Source organism: Cornus florida, unplaced genomic scaffold (genome assembly GCF_030987335.1).
Source record: "Cornus florida cultivar Cherokee Brave unplaced genomic scaffold, ASM3098733v1 CherokeeBrave_3.0.0_Hap2_Chr11, whole genome shotgun sequence".
In the NCBI taxonomy this organism is placed as follows: domain Eukaryota; kingdom Viridiplantae; phylum Streptophyta; class Magnoliopsida; order Cornales; family Cornaceae; genus Cornus; species Cornus florida.
In genome coordinates this window covers 109,353,935-109,381,595 of record NW_026775581.1, presented here as the reverse complement: position 1 = coordinate 109,381,595, position 27,661 = coordinate 109,353,935, and the positions used below count along the sequence as shown (strand labels likewise).

At 34.1% G+C, this 27,661-nt stretch overlaps 2 protein-coding genes across 2 annotated transcripts; both read left to right on the top strand.

The window, feature by feature from the left end:
* Positions 1-120: 120 nt before the first annotated feature.
* LOC132283312 (probable methyltransferase PMT2) lies at positions 121-9,225 on the top strand. Its single transcript, XM_059785251.1, has 7 exons — positions 121-484; positions 1,615-2,266; positions 2,543-2,753; positions 3,709-3,997; positions 4,577-4,966; positions 8,176-8,253; positions 8,703-9,225. The coding sequence occupies exons 2-7, from the start codon at positions 1,622-1,624 to the stop codon at positions 8,932-8,934; spliced, it is 1,845 nt and encodes a 614-aa protein (XP_059641234.1). The 5' UTR covers positions 121-484; positions 1,615-1,621; the 3' UTR covers positions 8,935-9,225.
* Positions 9,226-11,297: 2,072 nt separating this feature from the next.
* LOC132284588 (protein PHYTOCHROME KINASE SUBSTRATE 3-like) lies at positions 11,298-13,334 on the top strand. The gene has a single exon (XM_059786700.1). It carries the CDS (start codon positions 11,859-11,861, stop codon positions 13,056-13,058), a length of 1,200 nt encoding a protein of 399 aa, XP_059642683.1. The 5' UTR covers positions 11,298-11,858; the 3' UTR covers positions 13,059-13,334.
* The last annotated feature ends 14,327 nt before the right edge of the window (positions 13,335-27,661 follow it).

The following is a 27,661-nucleotide window of genomic DNA, read 5'->3' as shown; positions in this document are numbered from 1 at the left end:
TTTCATAAGTTGAAGTGTCAACTTATGATTGGGTAGAGCATTAACCTTATTATTCACATCGAAGTAGCAGATTATCATTATTGTTTTTTGTAATTATACGAGGACGATAGAGATAGACTAAAGCAGAGATCTCCATGTCTTAAGGACTCTCTTGAGTAAGATTCCCAGCACGAAGAAGAAGAGTGAGAAAGAGAAAGAGAAAGAGAAAGAGAGAAGGATATATCTATCTTCTTTAGATCACCATTCTAGAGAGAGAAATACTTCCTCTTTCTAAACTTCTCATTTTCACACTCTTCCTAAGCTTTTTTTTTTTTTTGAATTAGTGAAAATTCAGTTCCGATCACCATCTCATCCTTCTCTCCTCTCAACTGATTTCATTTCACCGTATGAATTTTGGCATTGCATGAAGTGAATACATATTGCGAACCAAAAATGTCGTTGATTTGATTCTTTCCAGGAAATCGCCATCTCTCTTCCAAGATCCGTAAGATTTTCAAAATTTCTATGCTGTTTCGCGTTATCGCTGATTTCATTGACCTTTTTTTTTAATTTTTAATTTTTATTTTTTATAATGTATTCATCACTGATATTTGTCCGATACAATGCAAAACAACATATACATGTGTATATATCAATTTTGTTTTCGTGGACTCTAAGTGGTTTATACTTTGTGTTTCCGTTTTAGAGTGAATCTGTAATTGAGCCAGTTAATTTTTGGGATCACACTTTTGGAATCTGATGCTAGTTCTTTTCATTGTATAGCTCACCAGTTAATTTAGTTGTTGTTTAGATCTTGAAAGTATATGCAGAGTGAAACTAAAGTTCAGAATTATGGTGGTGGTGTTGGATCTATATTTTAAGGCGAATTAATTTATTATATTGAGGGACATATGTCGCCTTTCATGGCCACCAATAAATGATCTTCTCATAAAGGAGTCAAGCTTTTATCCTCATTTTTAGTTTTTGAATGCTCATAATTATCTGATGTAACAGGCAAGGGTGCATACACACATTTATAATAATATGTAAGCCTCATAAAACACACACTTTATGATAGTTAGGTTAGAGCATCTGTATTTTCTGACCAAATGGAGAGAGAAAAAGGGTTCCTTTCTGTTTCAATTTAAATGAGTAATTGCAGAGACATTAGAAGATGCACCATGGCCTACGCTTTGGACGCTGACTGTTGTGTTTTACCACCAGCAAAGGCTGCTACTCTACTGTCTCTCGAAGGGACACACTATCTGCGTTTCTTTGTAAATTTAAAATCAACATTATTTGATCATGGACATTTATGCGGTAAGTGTGTCTATTTGTTATTCACCATGAAAAGTCATATAAACATGTCGTTTGGTTACTCACCATCATCATTATCTGGGTAAATAGAGGTGGACTAGAAAAGTGTTTGAACAACTGTTGGACACTAGTGCCAATTAGACAAGTATTCGACATTGCAAATGTCAATAGGGAGAAGTGTCCCAGGCACTTACCTAAAATTTTAATGTTGCATTTATTAATTTTCACTTGAACTATTTAGATCAAGCATTCAATATATATTTCCACATCAATTTTATTTTAATTTATTATTAATTTAATTTTATAAAAACATTGCAGGTGAATCATGAAGACAAAAGGTAATCCAGGAGACAACAGAACTAGGAACTCCGTGTCTATCTTTATTGTTGCTGGGTTGTGTTGTTTCTTCTATGTTTTGGGTGCATGGCAAAGAAGTGGTTTTGGTAAGGGAGACAGTATAGCTCAAGAGATGACGAAAAAGGTGGATTGCAACCTCATTGGAAATCTTAATTTCGAGACTCATCACGGTGATGAAGTTGGGACAATTGATGGTCCCAAATCAGAAGTTAAAATTTTCAAACCATGCAATGATCGCTACATCGATTACACTCCATGTCAAGATCAAATGAGGGCAATGACATTCCCTCGAGAAAATATGAATTACAGGGAGAGACATTGTCCTCCAGAGGAAGAGAAGCTGCATTGTCTTATTCCAGCACCTAAAGGATATGTGACCCCATTTCCATGGCCCAAGAGTCGTGACTACGTGCCCTATGCAAATGCACCGTATAAGAGCTTGACTGTTGAGAAGGCTATTCAGAATTGGATTCAATATGAAGGCAATGTGTTTAGGTTCCCTGGTGGTGGAACACAGTTTCCTCAGGGAGCGGATGCTTATATAGATCAACTTGCTTCAGTGATCCCAATGGCCAATGGAATGGTTAGAACTGCGTTAGATACTGGATGTGGGGTAAGTCAAAGTTCATTAACACAATGTTATTTCTTCTTTTAGGGGATTTGAAATCCTGATATTAATATGGCTCTCTAGTTTTCCAAGTTCTTGTATACATGTATTTGTGCACCTGTTCTTTTTAGGATTTAGTTTGAATTTTCCATTTTTCATGTGATTTATATTTTTTATTACTCAGCATCTATGTATTACTTATCAAAAAAAAAAAAATACTCAGCATCTATCTAGTTATTTTGTATTATTGATTGATCAATTGCTTGGGGATTTCGTGTTCAGGTTGCGAGTTGGGGTGCATACCTGTTCAAAAAAAATGTTATAGCAATGTCATTCGCCCCACGAGACTCACATGAAGCACAAGTTCAATTTGCTTTGGAAAGAGGTGTGCCAGCTGTTATTGGTGTTCTTGGAACTATAAAGCTGCCATTTCCATCTAGAGCTTTTGACATGGCTCACTGTTCTCGTTGCTTGATTCCATGGGGTGCAAATGGTGAGAAAAGTTCTTGATGGATTTTGTTGTGGTTGTAATAGATTATAAATAGTTGCTAAGTGACTATAGTCCGATCAAGATTCAAATTCTCATCGTTCGAGTTTGTAATTTTTCAAAAAGTTACTCTTCATTCTAACTGTGCCCACAACTGTTCGACGCATGACATTGTATCTCAATTGACAAGACATAGGTTAGCTTTACTCCATCTCAACAATCACTGACCTATTACTTTAGTTAAGAACTTCGTTTGTCTTACACCATGTAGATCGTGCCAGCAGTCACCTGTTACTTTGGTTAGGTTTATTTAAAAGTTAAAAGGTCACTTTCACTCCAACTGCAGCCACAGCCGTGCAGCGCCAAGATGTTATATCCCATTGTCAGCCTTACACGTGCCAAGAATCACGGCCTCTCTAGTCGTGTTGTAGAGATGCTTGCCTAATTTCTTACCATTTGCTTACACACACTCTTTTTGGAACAATAAGAACACATATTATTAAAAACTCTCCATTTGCACTCCTTTAGATGAGGAGTTTATACTTGAATGAGGAGCTTTTATCCAATATAAATTACCAAATAGTTCTTATATAAGCTTTCACCTCCTTAGCCAGCAACCTAAGTTTAAAAAAAATAAAAAATCAATGGATAGATACCAAAAAGTTCCTTTCATTTTAAGGGAATTTTTGGGGCTCCTTATAGACATAAGTACATAACACAATACTAAAATATTCTAGACTCAATTGATGAAGAGTCATGTAGCAAATGAACAATGTAAAATAAATCTATAATAACTAATATATAACCCCATGACATTCTACTTTCTGACAATGAAGTGTAGGATCATGATGAATGATCACTCTTTCCTTCTTTTATTTTTCCTTCTGATTACTTTTTAATATAATTTAGGTGATGGAACTATATATATTTTTAAATAACGTCATTAAACTTGTCTTTGTAGATGGAATGTACATGAAGGAAGTTGATCGAGTTCTTAGACCTGGCGGCTACTGGGTGCTTTCAGGTCCTCCCATCAACTGGAGGACCAATTATAAATCATGGCAGCGTCCTGAAAAAGAACTTAAGGATGAACAAAGGAAGATTGAAGAGGTTGCTAAACTTCTCTGCTGGGAAAAGAAGCATGAGAAAGGTGAAATTGCTATATGGAGGAAAAGAACAAATAAGGAATATTGCCATGAGCGAGATTCTCGTGTTACTATGTGTGATTCCACAAATGCAAATGATGTCTGGTATCTTCTTTGCACTTGATAAATCTTACTCGCATTACTTATCAACTTGAATGTTAATTGATGGAACATATGAATTTTTTGTCCAAATAAAGATGCGCTCACCATCTAATACAAAAATAAGCCATGCTGAAATTGCTATGCATTAATTCTTTGAATGTAGCAATGGAAAAGTTTGATTAAAATCTTTAAGGTTGTTTTTGTTTCTATATACTGCATGTCATTCTTGCATCAGTTTCTGGTCCTGTTTTGCATGCCTTGTGTAATAAAAAATTGTTCTAGAAAGCTTTGTGAACTTTATAAGGTAAGCACTTCAAAAAATATAGAAGCCTGTAAAATGAAATCATTCTATTGCTTCTTCTTTTTTTTTTTTTTTTTTTTTTCTTTTCTCCTTCGATAAAGTGTGTTGTCTTAGCAAATATGTGGGTAGCCACGAGCCTTGAAATTTTAATATTTGTCCATGATTTGAGGACTTCAATCTAATATTGGGATAAGAACTTTAATGATTTTAAGCTGTATGCAATGCTACAATCTTCTACAAGTTTATATCCAGATTTCAACTTGGTTTTTGGTCGCGTATAGGTACAAGAAGATGGAAGTATGTGTAACTCCTTATCCAGAGACTACCAATTCAGACGAAGTTGCTGGTGGGGAATTGCCGTCATTTCCAGATAGGCTCAATGCTGTTCCGCCTAGAATATCTAGTGGATCCATTCCTGGAATATCTGTTGAGTTGTTCCAAGAGGATAACAACTTGTGGAAGAAGCATATGAAATCTTATAAAAGGATCAATAAGATAATTCACACTGGGAGGTATCGCAATATTATGGATATGAATGCGGGTCTAGGAAGTTTTGCTGCTGCACTCGATTCTCCCAAATTGTGGGTAATGAATGTCATGCCAACAATAGCTGAGAGAGACACTCTGGGAGTTATATATGAGCGTGGGTTGATTGGCATTTACCATGATTGGTAAGTTTATGAAACATTTATCTCATCTGCTTAGTTATTGCTTTACTTGCATCATATTCGGGGTGGTTTGTGTCCGTATTATCATTTGCTTGGATCGGATTTTGTCTCATTTTTTCCAGGAATAAGATTCACGTGTCCATTTTAATACATCTCGTCAGATTTTTGATATCACATTTAAGTAATAAAATTTCTTAAATATGTCTATTAAATTTTGATCAAGTGATTTACAGACAAAAAATTAAGAACAAGTGCATTTTTATTGCCAAATACTATGTAATGTTCTTCTTCTTTTTTTTTTTTTTTTTGTAATTTATTGAGGTGATATGTGATTGCATCCAATCCTACCATACAAATATTCTGCATGCTGTATTGTTGTGCCTTGTATATTCTTTTGTGAATCATAAACACCATCATAATCTCTTTGGGATGCTTATTGATTGATCACATGGGAATAGTTTTATATTTTATGTTTATTTTGCTTATTTCATGCTTGCAATTGGAATTCTCTCTCTCTGTCTGTCTTTCTGTCTCATTCTCTCTCTGTGACTGCCTTCTGAAGTAGGAGGATGAACTACTATCTCTCTCTCTCTCTCTGCCTGCCTTCTGAGTAGGTGGATGATATACCATACCCTAGTTAACCTGATAATCTGTACTAGTCCTGTAAATTACTATGGCTATTTAGATTTGGTGGCAGAATGTGTGCTGGTCATGTCTTGAAAAATTGTATTCTATAAAAGGTCGAGAATAGTGATGTGACTGATGTCAAATCTCTGCCATAATAAGTTTTGCTACAAAATACAAATCCCGTTTCCCTGATGAAGCTGTTATTCCACTATCACTGCCTGTTTTCTCGTTACAGGACCTTGTTAATCAATCATGCTTTTCTTTTTTCTTTTCTTCTTCTTCTTTTTTGTTTTTGTTTTGTTTTTGTCAAAGGGAAGGTAGGTATCAGAAAGCAAACAAGACCAACAACAACAACCACCAAGCCTTTTCCCAAATATATGGGGTCAGCTAAATTCATGTTCATATTAGTCATGACAAAGTTTTACGCCGGCTGTCAAGCTACGTTGAACAGTTGAAACAAATAAAGCTACCTCGAACAATTGGAACAAATAAGAGTTTATAGGATGAAAATTCAGAAGAAATTTTGTAAGATATTTTTATTTATTCATTCACGACCTCACTAAGTTTACATCCTATCCTTTTTATAGCATTCTAGGAGTGTAACTCATGACTCTTGGATTACCCCATAATTGAGGTAATCAATATTTGACTATTGGATTACCCCATATTTGTGGTAATCCATACTTGACTCTAGATTAATAAAAGTAGTAATGCAATTTGACCAAAATCCCCAATTATGCAAGACTTCAAGTGCACCCACGTCATCGAGCTTATGCCAACTTGAGTCTTAGAATCTTCCTTTTGCACCTTTTATACACCTTTAAAGATTGGTACCATTGATCTCCATCACTGACGCAACCCCCATCCTTTTGGGACCGGCTGTGTAAAGAACACAGGCGGATTTAGAGATCAAGAAAGACCATGAGATGAAAATTCTAGAATTAGTAGGACCAAAGTAAGATTTAACAACAACCCAGTTAATAATTGCTCCATAGACAACAGGGGAAATGGATCAGCCACTACTTTATAACATCATATTTCTGGTGTGTTACAGTTTATTATCAATGTTACAAGAAAATGTCTAATTCTGGTGTCTTGCTATTTATTAGAAATATGATGTGTCTTGCTGTTTATGAGCAGTATTACCAAAAAATGAATTGTTAGATTGCTCCAAATGGGGAAAGATTTGAAGTGGGAGTGCTTCAGAATGAGGAGCTAGTTGACTGATTTGGGGAAGAAGAAACAAGAATCATGGGAAAGCAAGCCTCAGTGCTCTACAACTTATGCTTTCACAGTGCCATCTTACTATGAATTGTTTGAAAAACATTGTTTAAAATGTCTGTGAATAGGAATGGTGACCAATGAGAAGCACAAAACCATGATGATAGTTGTGTTACCAAAAAATGAATTGTTAGATTGCTCCAAATGGGGAAAGATTTGAAGTGGGAGTGCTTCAGAATGAGGAGCTAGTTGACTGATTTGGGGAAGAAGAAACAAGAATAATGGGAAAGCAAGCTTCAGTGCTCTAGAACTTATGCTTTCACAGTGACATCTTACCATGAATTGTTTGAAAAGCATTGTTTAAAATGTCTGTGAATAGGAGTGGTGACCAATGAGAAGCACAAAACCATGATGATAGTTGTACTGTCCTTAGAATTTGGTATCATAGCAGAGTTCATATACTATTATTTTAATGGTGTCTCAAACGTACTCTTGGCAATTTTTCTTTCGAACACTACCAACAAAGTCAATAAAAATATTGTTTCTGCAGCTAGGATTGCAATAAATCAGTACCAAATGCAAGTTGGAGACAGTAATTAGACTTATAGTTCAGATGCGGGCTGGGTGGTTTGTATATTCGTGGAGTCATGTTTGAGGAACATTTAGTTATCTGTCTCCCCCCCTTCTTCAGTTCTCAATTTTTTTCACTGTACGTATCTGGTCTTTAGCCTAAAAATAGGCAAGTATATGCCTTTAACCAAAACACAGGAAAAAAAAAAGAGAGAACATTTTAGGAGAGAGTGGGGAACCATAATAATCTCTTTCTTGTTTTCTTGTTATAAATTGTTTACCGCTGATTAAATCTAGGCCCATGGTATGATCTCCAATGCTGCAACTGTGTTTGACAGTTGAGCTGGCTTGCTCTCTTCTTCTTTTATTGAAAACCTTGTCAAAAGGATTTGCACCATCATTTGCTTACATCTGTGACCGGATGGCTAGGACTTGAATAACGCGAGAAAGAGTTTATTTCCTTCCCTTGTATGAATTGTTGCATATTTTATGTTAATATTGCAATATATCTCAATAAAGTTTAAACATGCCATAATTTTACAAGAATGCTCTAATAGTAATAGGATCTCGAATGCTGCTTTTCTGTTAGTAGTTGAAATTCATCCTCTGCTAGATAGAATTAATCTAACAAAATAAAAGAGAGAAAAAGGAAGAAGAAAGAGCTAACAACTGTTTATGTTTCGTTATTTACCAGCGAAAAAAAAAAAGAACTGTTTATGCCAAGTTGATGCTTAACTTGGATCCACTGGTCTTTTTTTTTTTTTTCCCCTCATATGTTTTTGCTTCCTGTTTAGGTGTGAAGCCTTCTCCACATATCCAAGGACTTATGACCTTATTCATGCTAATGGTGTTTTCAGCTTGTACAAGGACAAGTAAGTTTTTTATTTTTACTTTTTTTTATTAAATGTCATACTTTGTTCTGTTGAAGGCTGGGGACCTTTGACAAGGGTTTAGTTAATTCATTAGATGCATGCTTGCAAATTCAATCATCAAATTTGATATACGGGAAGAAACACAGAAGGTTAGATACCATCAACGTGAACAATCTGGACGATAGTCTGTCTCGCCAACCTATTAGATAAAAAACACATGATGCAAACCACATGTGCGACAAAAGTGGCTTAGTTTAGATCAGATGCACTATTCAAGGGGAATAAGCTTTAGGCCGAGGAAGGCCTAACAATAAGTTCCAACTGATCTGAAGTGTGGAGTTCCAGATGGATTATATCTTCTCAATTATACTACTTGTATAGATGCTTCACAGGCCCAAAGCTATTTTTTATTTTTTTTATTTATTTCTTGTGATCTATGCATTATTCAGGTGTAATGCAGAGGACATTCTCTTAGAGATGGATCGGATTCTAAGACCAGAAGGTACTGTTATAATCCGTGAGCAAGTGGATGTGCTGATCAAGGTGAAGCGAATTGTGGCTGGTATGAGGTGGGACACAAAAATGGTCGATCACGAGGATGGCCCTCTTGTCCCTGAGAAGATATTGTTTGTTGTGAAACAATACTGGGTTGCAGGTGAAAACAACTCCACGTCTTCCTGATGAATGGCTAACAGAAATGTGAAGTTTTGGCATGATTCAATAGGAAACGCAGCTCTAACTGTTGTAAGTCCAAAGAATTTATTTATTTCTGTTATGGGCACTGAGAAATTAGCAACTGGATGTGAGAAAGTCTTAATAGTTAGTTTCTCTTGGATCTGATTTGTATTCACCTTTTCTTTTTCAACAGTTCTTTTTCTTTCTTGTTTTTTGAGCTTTAGTATGTGCTCCCACAATATGTAAACAGATTTTGAGCTTCCTTCATTAATTCTAGTTTCTCCTTTTATTTTATGAGAGACTTGACTCAGATTTATATACTCTCTCTTCATTTTACACAAATCAAGTTTATATTTTGCTGTTTGCTCCGACCCTTTTCTGTCTTGTTCCTTCAAGAAAAAGTTTGATTAGGGTGCATTCAAAATGTTTTTTTTTTCAAGTAGGAAATATAGAGAGAATATTTGATAGAGTTGGATCTTTTAAAGAAGAGATTGAGGATGGGATTCTGCTGACTCTTGTCCTTGTAGAAGAAACCTGTCTTCAAATAGTAATATAAATTGATTGTAATGAATATCAAAAAGAAGTTCCAGGTTGTTTAGGCTGAATTTTTTTGGGACGGAGGTAGTATTATGTTTACTAGTTATTGGCTTCATTCCCGACTAATAGCTATTTTGCATCAATTTATTAATTCATTCAGTAAACTTTTATATATATATATATATATATATATATTCTTTTGAAAGTTCCAGCAAATGTGCACACACCCACACTATTGCCCTCACATGGCTAGAACACTCAACCCCCCTTTGCAAGGAGAGATCATACCAATTGTTTAGTAAACTTGCTTCCCATCAAAGTGCAAAAAATAAGCTGAAACCTTGATTTATGAGATTTTCTAAAAGTTCAACATGATTTTATTTGCAAAAGGTGTATTTTAGTAACCAATAGGAGGGCATGAATATGAGCATATATATATAAAAAATAATAATAAAAAAACAAACAAACAAACAAACAATCGTTTTAATTATAAGAAGCACGTTTTCATGAAATGGAGGTTACTGATTTGACTATTCGATGATTCCACTGTGCTTGCGGCATTTAGGTTGAATCTTTACTGGGAATTTTTTTTTTTTGGTTGAGTATAAACTTGCGTGTATATATGACTGAAATTGGATATTTGGATGCTTCAAATTGCACAATTATTTTCAAACCAGCTTTAATAAAGGTTTTTTGCCGAAAGCAACTTTAATAAAGTTCACTAATGTTTTGAGTACATTTTCTTTTCAGTCTTTAATTTGGTCATTTTGCTGTCTACGTTTTTGTATTCTCTTGTTTTCTAGTAGTAGGCTGAGTCCAAAATATTTAAAACCATAATTTGTTGTGAGCTACATGCAGTCACATAACTATAGAACCATAACATTAACAATGTTTTTAGCTTTAAGGCCTAATTCATATGTTTCATGCAACTGTTTATGAATCAGAAATTGCTTATGAACAATAAAATTATTTTTATTTTTACGAATAAAAAAATTTACATACTTACTTTGCTGAATTGAACCCTATACTTTGTAGTGCAACTAAACTATAACACTTGGTTCAACAATGGCACTTCAAACTCCCCTTATAATGGTAAAATAAATTTATTATTAAGATAGGTTTCCAAATTGCCAAAACTTATAATATCACCCTGTAGTGTGACTATTCATGCATGCATAGACATATATACACACATATATGTCTGCGCGCGCAAAATATGTGCCTGTAACTCTATGACGTGCTGGACTTGGGCTCTAGGGTGACACTGCTTTGTATAGGCTAAAGGTAGAAGAACTTCCTTACAAGCACAATATATTTTGTTACTTTAATTATATATCAATATCATCAATTTCATTTTGATTTGGACCCCCAATATTCCTCAAGGCATCCCCAAATGAATGAATCTGGACCTTAAATTGTTCTTGCATTCCACTTGTCTCTATGCTGTCCATAAAAAGGTATTTACTAAGTGTACGGAAGTGTATTAAATCATATCCACAATTTCATATTAACTTTAGTGATTATGTGCCTTAATGTTTGGTATGACCCACAAAACTTAGGACTGCAGAGACATTGATGGCTCATGAATTAGGCATTTCAAGTTTAATTTTCTTTAGACTCCTCTGATTCACATGATTTGGGATTGATGTTATATTTGGGAGTACCAAAATGGTGCCTTGAATTTGGGATTGGAGGAAGTTTAATTCAAAATTTATACTAAACTTTTTGTAATTCCAAATCCAAGGCATCGAAGTGTTGCCAAATATAGCATGAGTGTATTCAGACTTTATCTTTCGCGATACTGTGACGAAAACTAGCTATACACAAAGCATTTCATGGTTTGCGTGAGAGAAATAAGTTGGACAAGGTGTCAATTAAAGTCCCAACCATGTAGGATCCACCTTTTTTTTACCGCATATAGGACATTGTACAAACTACATAAGCAATCCATGTTTGCGAGAATAATGCGCCAAACTCAAAACTGTCAAACAAGCCTCAGATGCAGGTTCCACTTTCTAACCATCTTGTACCACCCACCCAAAAGTCCACACATATAGGACTGTTTCTCAACACCCCAAGTGATTTTCAAGCCTTTCTCAGATCTCAAATTTCCCCTATAAATCCCATCATCTTCTCCCAACTTTTCAAGCTTGTTTCACCTTTCCAATTTTATATCCGACCATTTTTTTGGCAACTTTCTCAAGCTCTTGCTATCTAAGTTTTTTCATGAGCTTGTCATAGAGTTCTTCAACCTTCTCCAAAACAAAACCTTTCAAATGATCCCTCTTTTTTGTAGCATTCTTTCTGTCTTGGAGGTCATCTTCCATCCCTTGAAACCTTAGACACAGGACCGTAAAACAATCTCCAATTATTACCAACCTTTCTCACACTCCATGGACGGCGAAGATAGCATTAACCATCTTCGTGTTGCCTCGTTTTCTGCTTACCTCAATACTCCAGAAGAGAAGAACTTTGTGCTTAAGCTTGATGGCGCGATTATGGAATCCAGTCCAGCAATCATTTCACCTGAAGAGACTCCAAGAAGCTCAGGAAGATCAAAGACTAAAGAGGGTGAAATCAGCATCTTTGGTGCTGACAAGTATTTCAACATGAAAATGGATTATGGGACTCGAGGAATGACTGACAACAAAGAGAGGAAGCAGTGGCAGAAGAAGGAAGACCGCGATGATCTGCACCACCTGAAACCGAGATTCAGGACTGGAACACCTAGTGCTCCTTCTGAAGCAAGCTGGAATAGCCAAGCTGCACTTTTACCAAGTCTCGCGAAAGCCTCGCCCCAAATGAAGCAAAAGAGGGCAATTGGAAAGAGGTTTTTCCTTGGTTTTGGTTGCAGTGTACCTTGTATGGACAAAAAATCTGTTCACACCAGTGAAAGTGCTGAGCAAAACGAATCCAAGCAATCCCAACATGGATCAAAAAGAGGAGATCATTTTGCGTTCCCAATTCTCAATCCCGGGGTGGAAAATTTGCCAGTTAAAAAGCAGTTAGAAGAAGAAGAAAAAAAAACCGAAGAAGAGGCGCGAAAGTCACTTGAGGTGTTTGGCTCCAGTACGACGAAAAAGGGTGACATAGCAGTGAATCTTGAGAGGAAACTGTCCATGCTAACCTGGGATGCCATTCCAAAAGCCCCTACCCTTCCAACAACTTTGGTGGGAAGTTGTACTGCAGTGTGTGATGATATGGCAAGTGATGCCAGTTCGGATCTATTTGAGATTGAAAACATATCAGGCACCGGACAGTATTCATTGCTAACAAGGCAAGCATCTGACAATATGTCTGGCTGCATGACCCCAACCACCTTGTATGAGCCAAGCGAAGCCAGCATTGAGTGGAGTGTCGTCACAGCTAGTGTTGCAGATGTCTCAGTTATATCAGATTATGATGAAAAGTATATTATCAATGCTGGTGACATGACTGGAGCAATCACAACCAGTAAAGCAGCCAAAACCAGAAGCATAGCGAGCAACGCACAAAAGAACCTCCCTGGTGGACTGTTGGGGTGCAGGGCTCACAAAGCAGTAAGTGTTGCTGAAACTGCATATAGGGCTAATGGTAAGGCAAGTCCCATCTGAGTTGGGAAGTCACAAGCTGAGACAAAGACAAAGGGAAAGATACTGAATTCTCAATGGAACAAATTTTCTTTGTCTTGAATTAATCTTCCCATAGCACTCTATGAAGAGAATCACTATCTGTGTCAGCGGTAGGGTTGGCCTAAGTGGATGAAAATGTTTGAGAAACCTTCTTGAAATTTTTGTACTTATCATTATTATTTTTTTGGGTTAGTAAGTAATTGTTTTCAAGTGATTGTGTACTTAACTTGTAATAAAATAAAATTTCACTTATAGGTATGCCATTCCTTTTTTTTCCCAATAAGTATTGTCTGTAGCTTCTTTCAGTGACAAAACAAAAGCTTTATATCCATATCTTCCATGTCATTAAAAGGCAGAACAGTCCCAAAACATAAAAAAGAGAAACTGGAATTTCGAGGCAATTTGGACCATATTAAGATCAATAACAGATCAAGAATGAGTGACACCCTTTTCCAACAAACTTCTTTGTTAGTCTATAAGCTTATTGTTCTAAAGCTTCTCAATTATTTTATTTATTATTTTTATTTTTTAAGCTTCTCAACTTGGGTCATTTATGTTTTGGACTATGTGTCTGGTTTTAAACTAGAGATGCTTTTGGCAACCCCCCTTTGCCTGACTTAAAAGCCTACAAGCATTTGAGTTAGTGTGTTGGCATGCATGTTGTTTATAAACCTGAAGTCCCTACAAATGGAGATGCATGCTTGAGGAAAGTGAAACAATGTGAATCTTTAACTTTTCCCTACTAGTCATGTTGTCTGTCCTCACACAAATCTTGCAGTGACATTTCAGAACATCACATACAAAGATCTGCAATTCTTGTATTTCAACGTTATGCAAAACCATGGCAAGTGTATTTGCAGAGTAACTCATTTTAACCAACCACAACTACAAACATATGAAAATGAGCAAATGTTTTGGGGGTTGGGAGTTCGTTTTTATTTTTTTATTTTTTTATTTTTATTTTTTTGTGAAATACATTTCTATACTAATGATCTGTGACAACAGATATTGTTTTGAGTATGAAGGCCATTTGTTAATTCATACAAATGGAAGCAAAGGACAGGGTGAGAAGGCACCACGTGTTCGATTTCATCTTTAGGTGGGATTCAATGGAGGGTAGGAACTTGCTGCCCGGGATTTCATTTTCACACCGTTATGAATGTCTACTAAGATGACAAAACAGATGAGAGTCACACACAATGTGCTTGAGCAAGTTGGGTAGCCCACATGCAATTCTTAATGTCCAACAACAACAAGAAGGTGGATCCCAATGGTTTACTTTTCTCATTCACCAAACAGTATATAGGTTGGAAATCTGGTGAGCATTATACATGCCCCAAACGAGCAGGTTTTATCGGAAACAGCAACTGAATTGCTCACTAATAAAAGCTAAGTTTCTGTACTAAGAACATAGGACCCTCACTTTTGGTATTTGCCATGGAATGAAGCACTTGGAGGTATTTGTGTAACTACAAAGATGCATGAATTAATTTTCTATGCAAAAAACCAGTTTGCTGTGACTTGTAACCTTCATTGGACTAGTAGAAATAGGAACAATTTGAACACAAAACTAAGTTATATTCTATTCTATAGAGATCCAAAATTCATCCCAAGGAGGTAATTAATAGTTAGTAATGGGAGAAAACAGAAAGATAAAGGCAGATAAGTCATAAATGCATAGGGGAGACAGATTCACACACACAAACACATACTATATATATATATATATAGAGAGAGAGAGAGAGAGAGAGAGAGAGGGAGAGTTGAGCAATCACGTGATTTCAATAATAAAAGATAAGAGATCTTATTGAAATTATCGCTGCAGAAATTCTCTAGGTGTGAAGCATTAATTAAGGACATAAGTTCATGGAATGGAATGTTTTTGAAGGGACAAATAGGAGTTGGATATCAAAATCACATTGATGACCAATTCTTGTTCAGGACCATTTAGGAAGGGGCCATTAATGCCTCCAGGTTGTATTCAAAAGCAACACATTGCAGATAAGCCTTCGAACATTTAAAACTAGCAAGAGAGACTAATAATAGCATGATCGATGAAGGGTCCAGTGGACCGACGAAGAGCTAGAAAAATTGGTTGCAACATCTTTGAGCATCTCCAACAGTTGTGTGTGTATATATATATATATATTTTGTGGATATTTTATATGTCATAATAGATTTACACAAAAAATTTAAATTATTTATTTTTAGCTCCAACTTATACCTTTTGTGTAAAATATATCCCCAATAATAACAAATTAGTCTTATGTCTTGACCCATATAATTTTTTACAAACTTACTTAATATAAGATTGATTCGTTAATGGAATGAGAAAGAGGAATGAGAAATAAAATATGCTAATGTGGCTGTGTAAAAAGGTTATGTAAAATGCACAACAATTTTACACATTAATTACCTAGCAGTGTCTCTTAACAGATGACTTGAGATTAAAAATAAAAAAAATTTACACATTATACGTGACAGTGTATATTTTACACAAAAGAGTGTTTTAACAAACTGCTGGAGATCCTCTTACATCTTAATTTTTTTTGGATAAATTGTAGTAACACCCTAAGGTTTTGGTTAATGTTACTCAAATGCGAATCAATGCCTTTTTTAACAATGACACCTCCTATGGTTTCAAATGTTATATTTGCCCTTAATTATTTAATTCAATTAATTTACAAAATATCAGCCATGTTAATTGACAAAACTACCCTTATCATTAAGCTTCTTTTTCTACCTTAATCTTTAAACCTTTTTTTTTTTATATTTTTTCCTCTCTCATTGTGGTGGGTCTAGGCTGGCCATGACTATTTTTTTTTTAATTAAAATTTTATTTTATTATTATTATTATTATTTATTATTTTTTTTTTATGCAAACCACAAATATGTCACACTCATTCATACTTAAAAAGAACCATTCCCAATTCAAGAAATAAGTTGAAACATTTAGTGACGTCTACTAAAATTTTACCAACACTCTGGTTGATTAGCCGGCCTTTTTTTTTTTCCTCATTAAATCTGGTAACAAATTGAGCATTAAATATACTTATTTGACCCCTTCATTGGATCAGTCGGTTTGTTGTTTCCATGCTAGTTGGATATAATGTAATTGGATTTTTTCCTTATTGTAGAGCTTGGGCCTTGGGGCCTTAAGCCTCACCATGGGCCTAGGATTTAATGTATCAAAAAGTTGAGAGTAATTATGATTTTTTTTTTTTTTTTCAAGGCAAGAAAAAAGTAATTATGATTAATGATATGATTTATCAGCTTTTTGAGAGATTTACTAGAAGTATATTAATTATAATTACTCTCTTTTGCATCACATGATATTTATCTCTTTTTAATTTAAGTAAAAAAAGAAATTATATATATATATATATATACAAATTTATATCCTTAATTTTTTATTTTTTTTAAGTTGCACTCTGTTTAAGACACCCCACTTTCGATTGTGGCACAATATTTCATAAATAAAATGATAAAAGTTTGCCTAAAAAACAGTGGCAAGCCACCGAGGTTCAGTGAAGTTCCTCACAAGACTTTCTTGTTATTTTCATCCTGTATATAGATTTTTAATTAATTATATAAATTTCCATATTTAAAAGTAAGTCAAAAGAGACCAATACACTTTCTCTTGTAGTAGACCTCACAATATTTATTAAAAAATAATTAAAATCATTAAGTTATCCTCCTTTCTTGAGAAGTTTAAAAAAAGCTATACACTTTCTCTTCCAGTAGTAGACCTCGCAAAATTTAAATAAAAAAAAATATTAAAATCATTAAGCATTCCTCTTCTAGTAGACCTCACCATGGGCCGTTGGGCCTAAGATTTTTATCTGTTGGGCCTATTTTGCCACCTGATATATTTTCTTTCCCATTAAGTTGACAATGTAAACAATTTCTTTTCATCTCTCTACATGTCTTGAAAGTTGTAACTTTTCTCCATTTATAAGTGCATTGTCAATTAGTTAATTTTTATACTATTTATTTATTATTATTATTATTTTTGGGACTGTATGAGTGTCCTACCTATAAATGAAAAAATAAAAAAAGTTTGCAATTACTATCATATATTGACCTAAGTATGCAAAGCTTCTTTGTGATCATTACAGAGAGAATTTCCTTGAATTTTATTTTTAGTAGAAACTATCTAAAATGTCCTATTTTAGATTGTGCCAATAAACTGTCATTCTCATTCTTCTGCACAACAAAATTAACTTGGAATAAAGTATTGAATGAGCACCTTAAAATTAGAATTGGAAAAAATTTTATTTAAAAATTTTCAACTAACAAGTTCTTAAAAATCAGACAGAAAGATATTACTGTATTATATTTTAAAAAAAGTTTGCTGAGAATCAAATTACTCAATCAAGAAACAGTGGCTCGACCAGACATAAATGAGGTACTCTATGATAGAATTGACTTCAATCTAATAATGCCACGAAATTTGTAATCTTTATAATAAGTTTCATTATTGGGATAGTATTGATGTATATAGAGAAACAAATACTTTAATTGGTTTAGTCCACCTTGTGTGCAGATAAGGGTAGGTGCAGGAGTATACAATTTCTTGAAATGGTTTTTTTTGGGAAGCCAAAGTCTATACATGTGAAAGATAAACAAGTGTGTATATATTTTTTCAGTATAGTTTATGGTTTTTATTTTATTTTATTGTTCATTTCTCTAAGCTTTCACCTAGAAAAGAAAAGGGGAATAAAAAAAGGAAAAGAGGGTAGAAGTTGATAATCAAACCAGTACTGTGAGGCAAAGCAACTACAAAACACACATTCCAATTTGTTGAACCCTTTCTTTTTTGTTGTTGCTGAACTCTGTTCTAGAACTCTTTTAGAAGGGGCGTTTAGGATTTGGAGTGTGTATTGAAAGAATATTTATAGCGGCAGAAAGAGATTGAGAGGGAGAGAGTTTGGGAGTTGAAACTTGTAACCTACTGTTCTCACATATTGAAATTTTTCGCTAGATCTTTATCGTGGATGTAGAATCTTTACTACTTATTTTTCTGTCAATTTCTTGACTCACGGTGTTTGTCGTAACTGAGGAGAGACTCTCTGTCTCTTTCAATGTAGCAACCTTAGCATTACAACAAAATATTCCTATGTCAACATACTGAATCTAATCTTTATTATTCCTTATGTGCCATCTACATGAGGACAAGGCACTGCAGGAGAACCATGACAACATGGCCTAAGGACAGGAGTAGAAATAAAAATTCTTTATAAGCAGTGACAGTGATGCCTAGCTAGTATGGATCAAAAGACTTCAAAGTTGAGTTGAAACTAATGGGTAATTCAAGTATTCCCACAGTTGATCTCTCTCCTTTCTTCAGAAATGGTGAAGATGAGGGGAAGAAAAAGGCCATGGACATTATTGGCCAAGCCTGCTCTGACTAATGACTCCTAGTGCTCATGTATTTGCATTAGACACTTGGTTGGTATACATGTATTTGCATTGAACAGATTGAAACTTTAAAGACTAATGACTCCTAGCGCTCATGTTTTTCATGGAGTAACTATAAAATCAAGAACCATAATTCAAAAAGTTGAAATGTAATTCAAAGAAGAAAAACAGAAAAAAAGAGATTAAATATAAAATATTATAAAATATTTAAGTAATGAACTAACTCATCTGTTTAAAAAACAACTTTTCCTATTAAAATTGTTTGGCTCTCAAATGTATGTATTTGAAGGTGTTAAGCAACCAGAAATTTAAGAACGCAAGTCACAGGGTGGTGAGATCGAAAGGAAGGAGTCGTCCGTCGTTCACCTTTTTCAACAACTTGCAGGGAGAAAAATGGGTAGAGCCATTGTCAGAGTTGAGTAAAGAGATTGGAGAGGCACCAAAGTACAGAGGGTTCCTATATGAAGAGTGCCTGCAGTTGAGGACAAGAAACTAGACTCATCCACCTTCTAAGCCTGAAGATGTGATTAATATTACCCACTATGCAATTCATACTTGAGATGACTTGAAATTCCTTTGATTTCATGGATTCAAATAAATGATTGCATTATTAAAATTATGGTTTTAATCATTTTCTGAATTAATTTGATGCCAAATGATAATAAATGTGTCACTGCTATTGGAACCTTCTGACCTATTAAAAATGAAAGGAAAAAAACAAATAGTAGGGACTCACGGGCCAGCTTGACATTAGGCTGTCTCAATCTCTAGTACTTCTGGATCTTAGAAGAAATTTAATTGGCCAACTAAATATGTATATATATTTTTATTAGAGCCAAGTATGTAATGATATTACACAATTTTGGATTAGAGCCTATAATTCAGAGTAATAGTTGGCTAATTTTGACTTTCTAATTGACAGGTGACTTTAATGATACAATTTATCAGCTTTTTGAGAAATTTATTAGAAGTACGATAATTATAATTACTCTCTTTTGCTTCACATGATATCTTACTCTTTTTAAGTTAAATAAAAAAGAAAATATATATATACAAATTTAAACTCTTAATATTTTTTTTTATTATTATTATTTTTTTAATTTGTACTATGCTTGAGATACCCCACTTTCTACCAGTTTACAATATTCCATAATAAAATGATATAAGTTAGCCTAAAAGGCAATGACAAAGCCAACTAGGGTTCGATGTGGTAGTTTCTACGTAACTTTCTTATCATTTTCATTTTGTATATAAATTTTTAATTAATTATATAAATTCCCCTATTTAATTCTTTTATAATTTTCAACGAAATCCAATTTATCAAGCCAAATTTAAAAAAGACCCAAACACTTTCATTCCACCTTTATTGAGGAGATAGTTCAATTCTTATCGCAAGATCATATAGAAAAATAGGAAAATGAAGTGTTTTCGATAACTAGTTGCAATATAGTAATAAGTGTATTAACCAGAACAATCAATTTGACTAATTAGTATTTAGATTATTTTAAATGTTAGTTTCTTTTTTTTTTTTTTAATACAAGTATATATAGGTGTTGTACTCTCTCAATGAGTGGTATAGTCGTATAGAAAGAATAATTTAATAATGTTCGATTTATTTTTTTATTTTTTTGTAACCTCCAACAGATATACTCTCTTGCCCGAATAATTTAATTTTGTTCAATTTTTTTTTCGTAACCTCCAACACATATACATTAAGCATTGTTTGATATATACTGACAATAAAAACATCGTTTATTTTTTTCCCTAAAAAAAAAAAAAAAAAAATGGTAGGAATCGTGTTCTGGGTAAACGTGTTATGATTTCCTTCCCTTGCTAAAGGATCTTCCAAGAGAGTTACTATAAATGGATTTTAAAAATAATAATGAAGACCATGGGCACGACAATCTTGAAGACAAGCAAAATATGTTTTATTGTTTTTAATTTGATTTTGACACAGCATAAGTCCGTCATATTGAGGGTACGCAGAGGAATGGTTGTGAAATATAATATGGATAGATAATTTAGAGGATGGTAAATATATTTAACTTGCTTTTTTATCTAATTTTTACTTATTTTAATTTTACCGAAATAAAACTAAAATCAAACCACAAATCAAAAATAAAGTGCAAGTAAATGATGTAGGACAATTTTATCTAGTTAGTATTTCTTATTGATTAGATTTCTTATTTATTTTATTTTTATATTTTTTATAGGAAGTTTAGTTTTATTTAATTTCTTTGAGGAATTATTTTCCTTTTACTATTAGATTTCTTTATGTTTTAGTTTTCTTCTAATATTAAGTTTTCTTTTATTATAAATACATGTAATGCCAAGTGCAGAATAACCTTTTATTCATTCAATTATCAAATAATATATCAGTTTTATCTGAATTCTCTTTTTGTTTTGTGAATTCAAAACACCTACCTTGTGGATTCAAGGTAACATGTTCCTCGTGAACAAATTCCGCTTACGTAAGTTGGTATCAAAGCTTTGTCTTTTCTTGGTCGGATGGCAGGTGATCGTTTTCGTGGCAACCTCGCTGCCGACAAAAACTACCTAAAGCTTCAATTTACTTTGTGATCAACCATAATCAATACAAAATAAATACAAGTAGCAATGGTGCAAATATTGAAAATATAACTCTCTAACTATTAATTAAAAAACTATCTAAAGTGTCGGTCTAAGGATCCCGAAGTATCCGCCGAACAAATCAAAGTAATTATTAATTAATAAAAGAGTTTATACTTTTGTCATGCTTAAAAGTCAAATGCCATGACGGTGATAGGGAGTAATTGCATACGACGGCTCTCGCAATATATCTCAACCTAACGCGGATCCAGTTCAAATCTTAGTTAATAATGAGTCCATCCATAATTACTGACTATGAACAATTTATGATTACTATTTATATTTATGTATTGATCGCCATCACATACATATATAAATATCTCTTGTAATCAAATGGATACTATCAATTCCATAATGAATTGAAACATAATACATTGAATTCACCAATTGTATAAAGTATAAATATTTCAGATACGTCAAGAATATATGTCACTTTAATCCAAACAGGAATTTACTATGTCAGGGCATATAAATCCCAACAGCTCCCACTTGTCCTCATAGCCAATTCGGATTGCATCTAACTCCAATGTTATCCAGGTGACGATCAAAACTATTGATCATAACACCTTTGTTAATGGATCAACAAAGCAGTGTTCCAACGCAATGTTATAGCCACGACTACATTTTCTTACCGGACAATATCATGTAGGACATGATACTTTCCTCTTAGTGTACCTTGTTCCTCTATGGAACTTTGGGACATTGGTTTGGATTATTTCTGCACTATAGTCACAATATAGCTCGATAGGCAGTCTAATAAGCTCCATAACCTCTAAATCAGTAAGATCAAACTAAAAGGCTTCTATTGCCGCCTTTAAGGCTTCAATGTACTCCACCTTCATGTTTGAATCAGCAGTTGAAATCTGCTTAACAATCTACTAATTGATTTCCCTTCCATTGAGTAAACATACATTAAGTCATGAACCTCATAATATCTACTTTTGATTAAAAATCAGAACTAGCATACCTGACTAGGACCATATCATCACATCCATAAATTAGTATGAGATCATTGGTTCTCCTAAGGTATTTTATGATATTTTTTCACAACAGAGCAGTTATCAAGTCTGAGTTTGGATTGATATCTTCTGACTATCCCTACAATGTAGCGGATGTCCTGTTTGATATAGACCATGGCATATATGAGATTCCCATATGCCAAAGCATATAGTTCCAGTCTCATTTGCTCAATCTCTTCTGCTAGTCTTAGAAAACTACTTACTAAAGAGAACAATCCATGTCAATAACGCAAAAACTCATTCTTTGAGTTTTGCATACCAAACCTGGTAAAAAATTTATCAATGTAGGATTATTAAGATAAGCCTATTTTCCTTTTAACCTGGTCTTGTAAAAGTTTGATCCTAGGACTATAGCTTACACCTTGAAAATCCACCATTTCAAAATAATTGAGCAACTACCTCTTTACTGATGATAAAGCTTCCATGTCATTATAAATGAGTAGGATGTCAACAATATATATAGAATTAGAAAAATAATGACATTCCCTTGTACACTTATAATTTATTCACTAAGAAATCTTCTGGTATCCTTTTGTAGATTAATTTGCTTTCCATATGTATCACTCTACTAGAAAGTTCTACAAGATCTTAAATTTATTAGAATACATAGATTCCAACTCTGATTTCATAGCAACTTACCAAAACGATCTGTATCTATATCGGTTCACGCTTCCGTGTAGCTTACTAGGTCCAACTCATGTTTAACAGGGAAGTCCGTAAAGGTCTCACCTAAAAATATGATTCTATCAGATTGGATGATAATCCTCCCATTGCAATAATGTACCGATACAGGAATCTGTGTACTAGATGATGCTGACACATCAATAGGGAATTCACCTATAATTCTTAATCTCTATAATAAGTGTGTTCATCTTGTGGTACAACTGGTACTAATACCATATTTTCTAACGTTATGCTACTAGGTATATAATTCATAATATGATTCTCCTATAAATAAACAGTGAGTGTAAACAATCAACTTTTATTATTGAGATCATAAAATAATCCATCCTAGTGCCTTTAGAGTAGCTATCAAATCTATCATGCATATGATCTGCTTCCAACTTACTTGTCCATATCAAGCGCATATGTGCAAGACTATCCCATATGTGCATGTGATTCAAACTAAGATTTAGTCAAAAACACAGCTCAAACAATATCCTTGAGACAGACTAAGATGCAGTTCATAATGCGCATCGATATCATTAACGCTAAACTCTTAAATGAAAGAGATAATGTAGCATCACTTATCATAGATCTAACCATGTTAAGCGGAATTCTGTTATTCCTATTTGAAACCTAAATCCATTTAGCGTTAATTGCGGAAAACTGGTACACATACCCTCATTGACCGTATAGTCTTTGCATTATCCCAAGAAATATTCATATCTACGATCAGATCGAAGTGTTTTGATAAGTTTACCTAATTTGTGTTCCACATCAGTCTTGACACTTTCGGAATATACCAAAATTTAAGACTTGTGTTGCATCAGGTAAATTTATCCAAAACGTGAGTAATCTTGCTTGGATGTTCATAAGACCACACGTGTCAGTGTGTACAGACTCCAATTGTTCTTTATGTCTATTTCATTTAGCTGATTAAGCCCTTAGGGTTATCTATCCTTCAAAATATAATTCACAAGTTTGGTTTAGGAACCTTTGCCTCACTAGGTTATAAACCTTCTTTGACTAATCTTTGAATCTCATTTTGACTGATTACAACCCAAAAATAGACATTAAAAATACAGTGAGTCAGGAATAACAAATTTTCTCTTAACATTCAATCTAGAAGAAGCAACATTAGTTTCTACATCCTGCAAATATTAAGAGCTTGTGGTTATAGTATATTGACCCAATGCACCAGAAATAATCGCACATCTATTCAATTTGATAAAACCAGTTTAACAAAATAATAACACAGTTTTTATAAACCAAAAGTGAAACAAGAATTAGATTGCGTATAACATCTGTGCATAAAGATAGTTCTCTAATACTCATATCCTCATACTCTCTAATTTCAGATGTAATACTCCCACTAACTTAGCTACAACCTTGACATCAGGTCAAGTGCAAATATATATCCATATCATCGAGGCTTCTGGATTCCTGAAATCCTTGTAACGAATTACAAACATATTTAGTGGCTCCAGAATCTATCCATCAGGAATTAATAGATACTGTAATACCCCTAGTTTTTAAAAGGATAAGATTGGAATTTAAATTTTTTTTTATTTGCAATTTTAATTTGATTTTGTGGATATGTGCTTAGGTGTCAAATTTTGAATTTGCATAGTGGTTTGGTTTAATTAATTGTTTTATTTAAATAGTTTGTTTTCTTTAATTAGGTTTAGTTGAATTAATTAATTGTTTAATTCTAGTTTTTATTTTCTTTAATTGAATTAAATTCGCTTTTAATTGTTAAATGCTTTGTTATTTTATTTGAATGAGTTAATTAGGTTTACATTATTAGTGTATTAAATTGTAGAGTTTTATATTACGTTAACTAAGGCCGACTAGGATTACGGTTTAATTTTTCCATCATGGATTAGGATTGGGCTTAGGGTTTCTTAGTGCCTATATATATACTATTATGTGTCTTCAAAAGGTTTAGAACCCTATACATGTACAACATAATATAGAGAGAAAACAGAGAGGTTGTGAGAAACAGATAGAACAACTTTGGTGAGGGCTTGGCCATGGCTTGAAGAACAGACATAGGAGAAGGGAAGATTGAGCCCTAGGAGACTGAACAGTGAATTGGACGTTGTCGGGAAGCTTAGGAAGACGACAACATGGTTTTGAATCCAAAGCTGCAAAGGCAAGTTCTTTTCTTCCTCCTTCCCTTTGGTTTGTGTTCTGTGCACCTAGGTAGCCTCTAGGGTTTAATTAATCAGGAACTGAGTTTTACAGTTATATTAGATGCTATATTGATGCTCTGTATGTGTTGAATCTGTTCAAGTATAGTTTGTGCATGTCTGATTTGAGGTGTGTTCATAAAGCTTGTTTAGTTTGTAGAACTTGTAATCTTTGTATTGGATTTCAACTGCTGTAAACACACCATGGGGATTGTACTGGACACAGTTAAAACTATTAGGAACAGTTTAAAACCAGATAGAAAGGGTTGGAAGTGGCCGGCGTTAAAGAAAAAGCTCGCAGAAAGTGCAAACGCAAGAGACGGCTCTCAGAGAGGGAGAGAGCCGGCTCCAAGAGGAAAGAGCCGGCTCCCCCCATTGTAGAGCCGGCTCTAGGAGAGGTAAAGCCGGCTCTACCTATCTAGAGAAGGCTCCAAGAATTTGGAGCCTGCTCTTTTGTTTTCTGGAGCCTGCTCTATAAGTTTTAGAGCAGGCTCTCCCACGGGAATTGTTTTCTGAAGTTTTCTGGGTAGTGTTTGGATGGTTTAATGCTTCTGAATTGCTTTGTGAGTGTATTGGAGTTCCTAAGTGAAGTTTTAAGAGTTATTAAAATCTCTTATTGCATGGTTTATATCCTATGTAAAAGAATGGAACAGTATAAAAGTAAACATTTTAGCATACGGTTAATGGATGGGAGGAATTGAATTGTTTAATTTAATTTTAACAATTTGTTAGATTATAGCACGAATATAAATCTTGTTTAAAATGCATGATTTTTATATTTGACTTTAATCATTTGTTATTTGTGAAAACTTGTTTGCAATGGTTCTGTCATGTATGGCTTTTATCGTCTCTGTTTTAACATAGAAGTAACCACTGTGTTATTTTTGGTATTGAATTTTACTGCAATAAATCGAAGTCTGGATTAATACTAAATGTAATTTAAGACCTGTGAGTTCAATTTAGAGGAAAAACAGTAAGGTCGGATGTGCCGGAGATGAAGCAGAAGACGTGTAGTAGGGAAAAGAGAAGGCTCTAGAATTAGAAAAAGAAGGCTCAATAGAAAGGAGAAGGCTCTAGAATGTGGGAGCCTACTTTAGGTGGTTTAGAGCCTTATCCAGTTTTTTAGAGAAGGCTCTAGGTGATTTAGAGCTTTCTTCAGTTTTTTTAGAGAAGGCTCTTTTCAATAGTGTTTTCTGAATTTTTTTTTTTACGAACTGTTTGGTTACTGTTGGAGCATGGGAACTGTTCTGTTGACTCTGGGGTTTTACAGAGGGATTAGAGGGTTGGTTTTGAGTGTTATTAAGTCCTTAAATTGGGTAAGGTTTACCTAAGTGAATGAAATTAACAGTGCGCTAATTTAATAACTGTGCGTATGGTTAATGGCTGGAAGGAGATTTGTTGTCTAGTTTTGGTTTGACAATTTAAAGTGCTATATCATAATTCCAAATTAAATTTTAAATACATGGTGAAGTCTTTTAATTAACAAATTGGACTTGGGGCATAGTGTATGGCTCCGTGTTAGAGGATAAAACAGAATACGAGTATAGAACTTAGTACGCTGTTACCGAATGGAAAGAATTAAATTGCTTTAATTAATTTAGCAATTGTTTAGATTATAACATGATTACAAAACTTATTTAAATGCATGATAGAGTAGTTGATTCATTAAAACTGATCTATGCATATTTTGAATGCTAGTTGTGGAACTGTTAAATAATACATGGTTTAACTCTTAGATTTAAATTGCTGAAACTTAAAACACTTTTCTGCAATGCTATGAATATTTGGTTTTGGACTGTAAATTACTTGCTTATTATTTATATGTTGTAATTTACATGGATATGGAGGATTGTATGCACCGGTATGGGACGGTGACATACTAGGTATGATTTAGCTCAAAACGCTAATTCCTACCTTATGGATTTTAATTGGTGAACAGCTTTACCTGTTCGATCAATTATATAGATTTTGTAGATTATATGCACCGGTATGGGACGGTGGCATACTAGAAATAGACTGATTCAAAATACTCAGTCCTACCTATTTTGGAATAAGGGTACGAATTATAAAAAAAACATAATTCTCCTTATATTTAAGTCTATGCAGTTGAATAAGCTGAACGACTTACTGGATCTCTTATATAAGTCTGTGCAGTTGAATAAGCTAAACGTTTTATTGGAGTTCCTATGGATGGATATGAATGGACTTTAAATATATGGTTATGGTACCACGAGATGAGTTTGAGTCTCAAACTCGTTGGTTAGGGTGCGTATATGCAGTGGATGCGTAACTGGTTATAGTAGGTTGAGGTGTACCCTGTTAGGTCTAGGTATTCATGCCCACCTTTGGGTGCGTTTTCGCATGTTACATTCTATTCAGGTTGAGACCCCTACTATAGTCCAGTGAATGTCCCTTAGTGTGGATATATATATATGTATGGACTACATAGCTATTGTTGAGATATCTAGGGTGTATCTGCGTATCGAGTCACTGTTTGGATTGTAGTTAGAGAAGAATTTGTATGTGAGCCTGACCCACTTTTATTTTTACAGGTGTTCGTTAGTTCCAGTCTTAGAGTTGGATCGTGCTGAGCAGATATAGTCATTCACTCCACCGATGCTGTAGGACTTTGTTTTATATTTTAGGCTTTAGTTTTATTTCT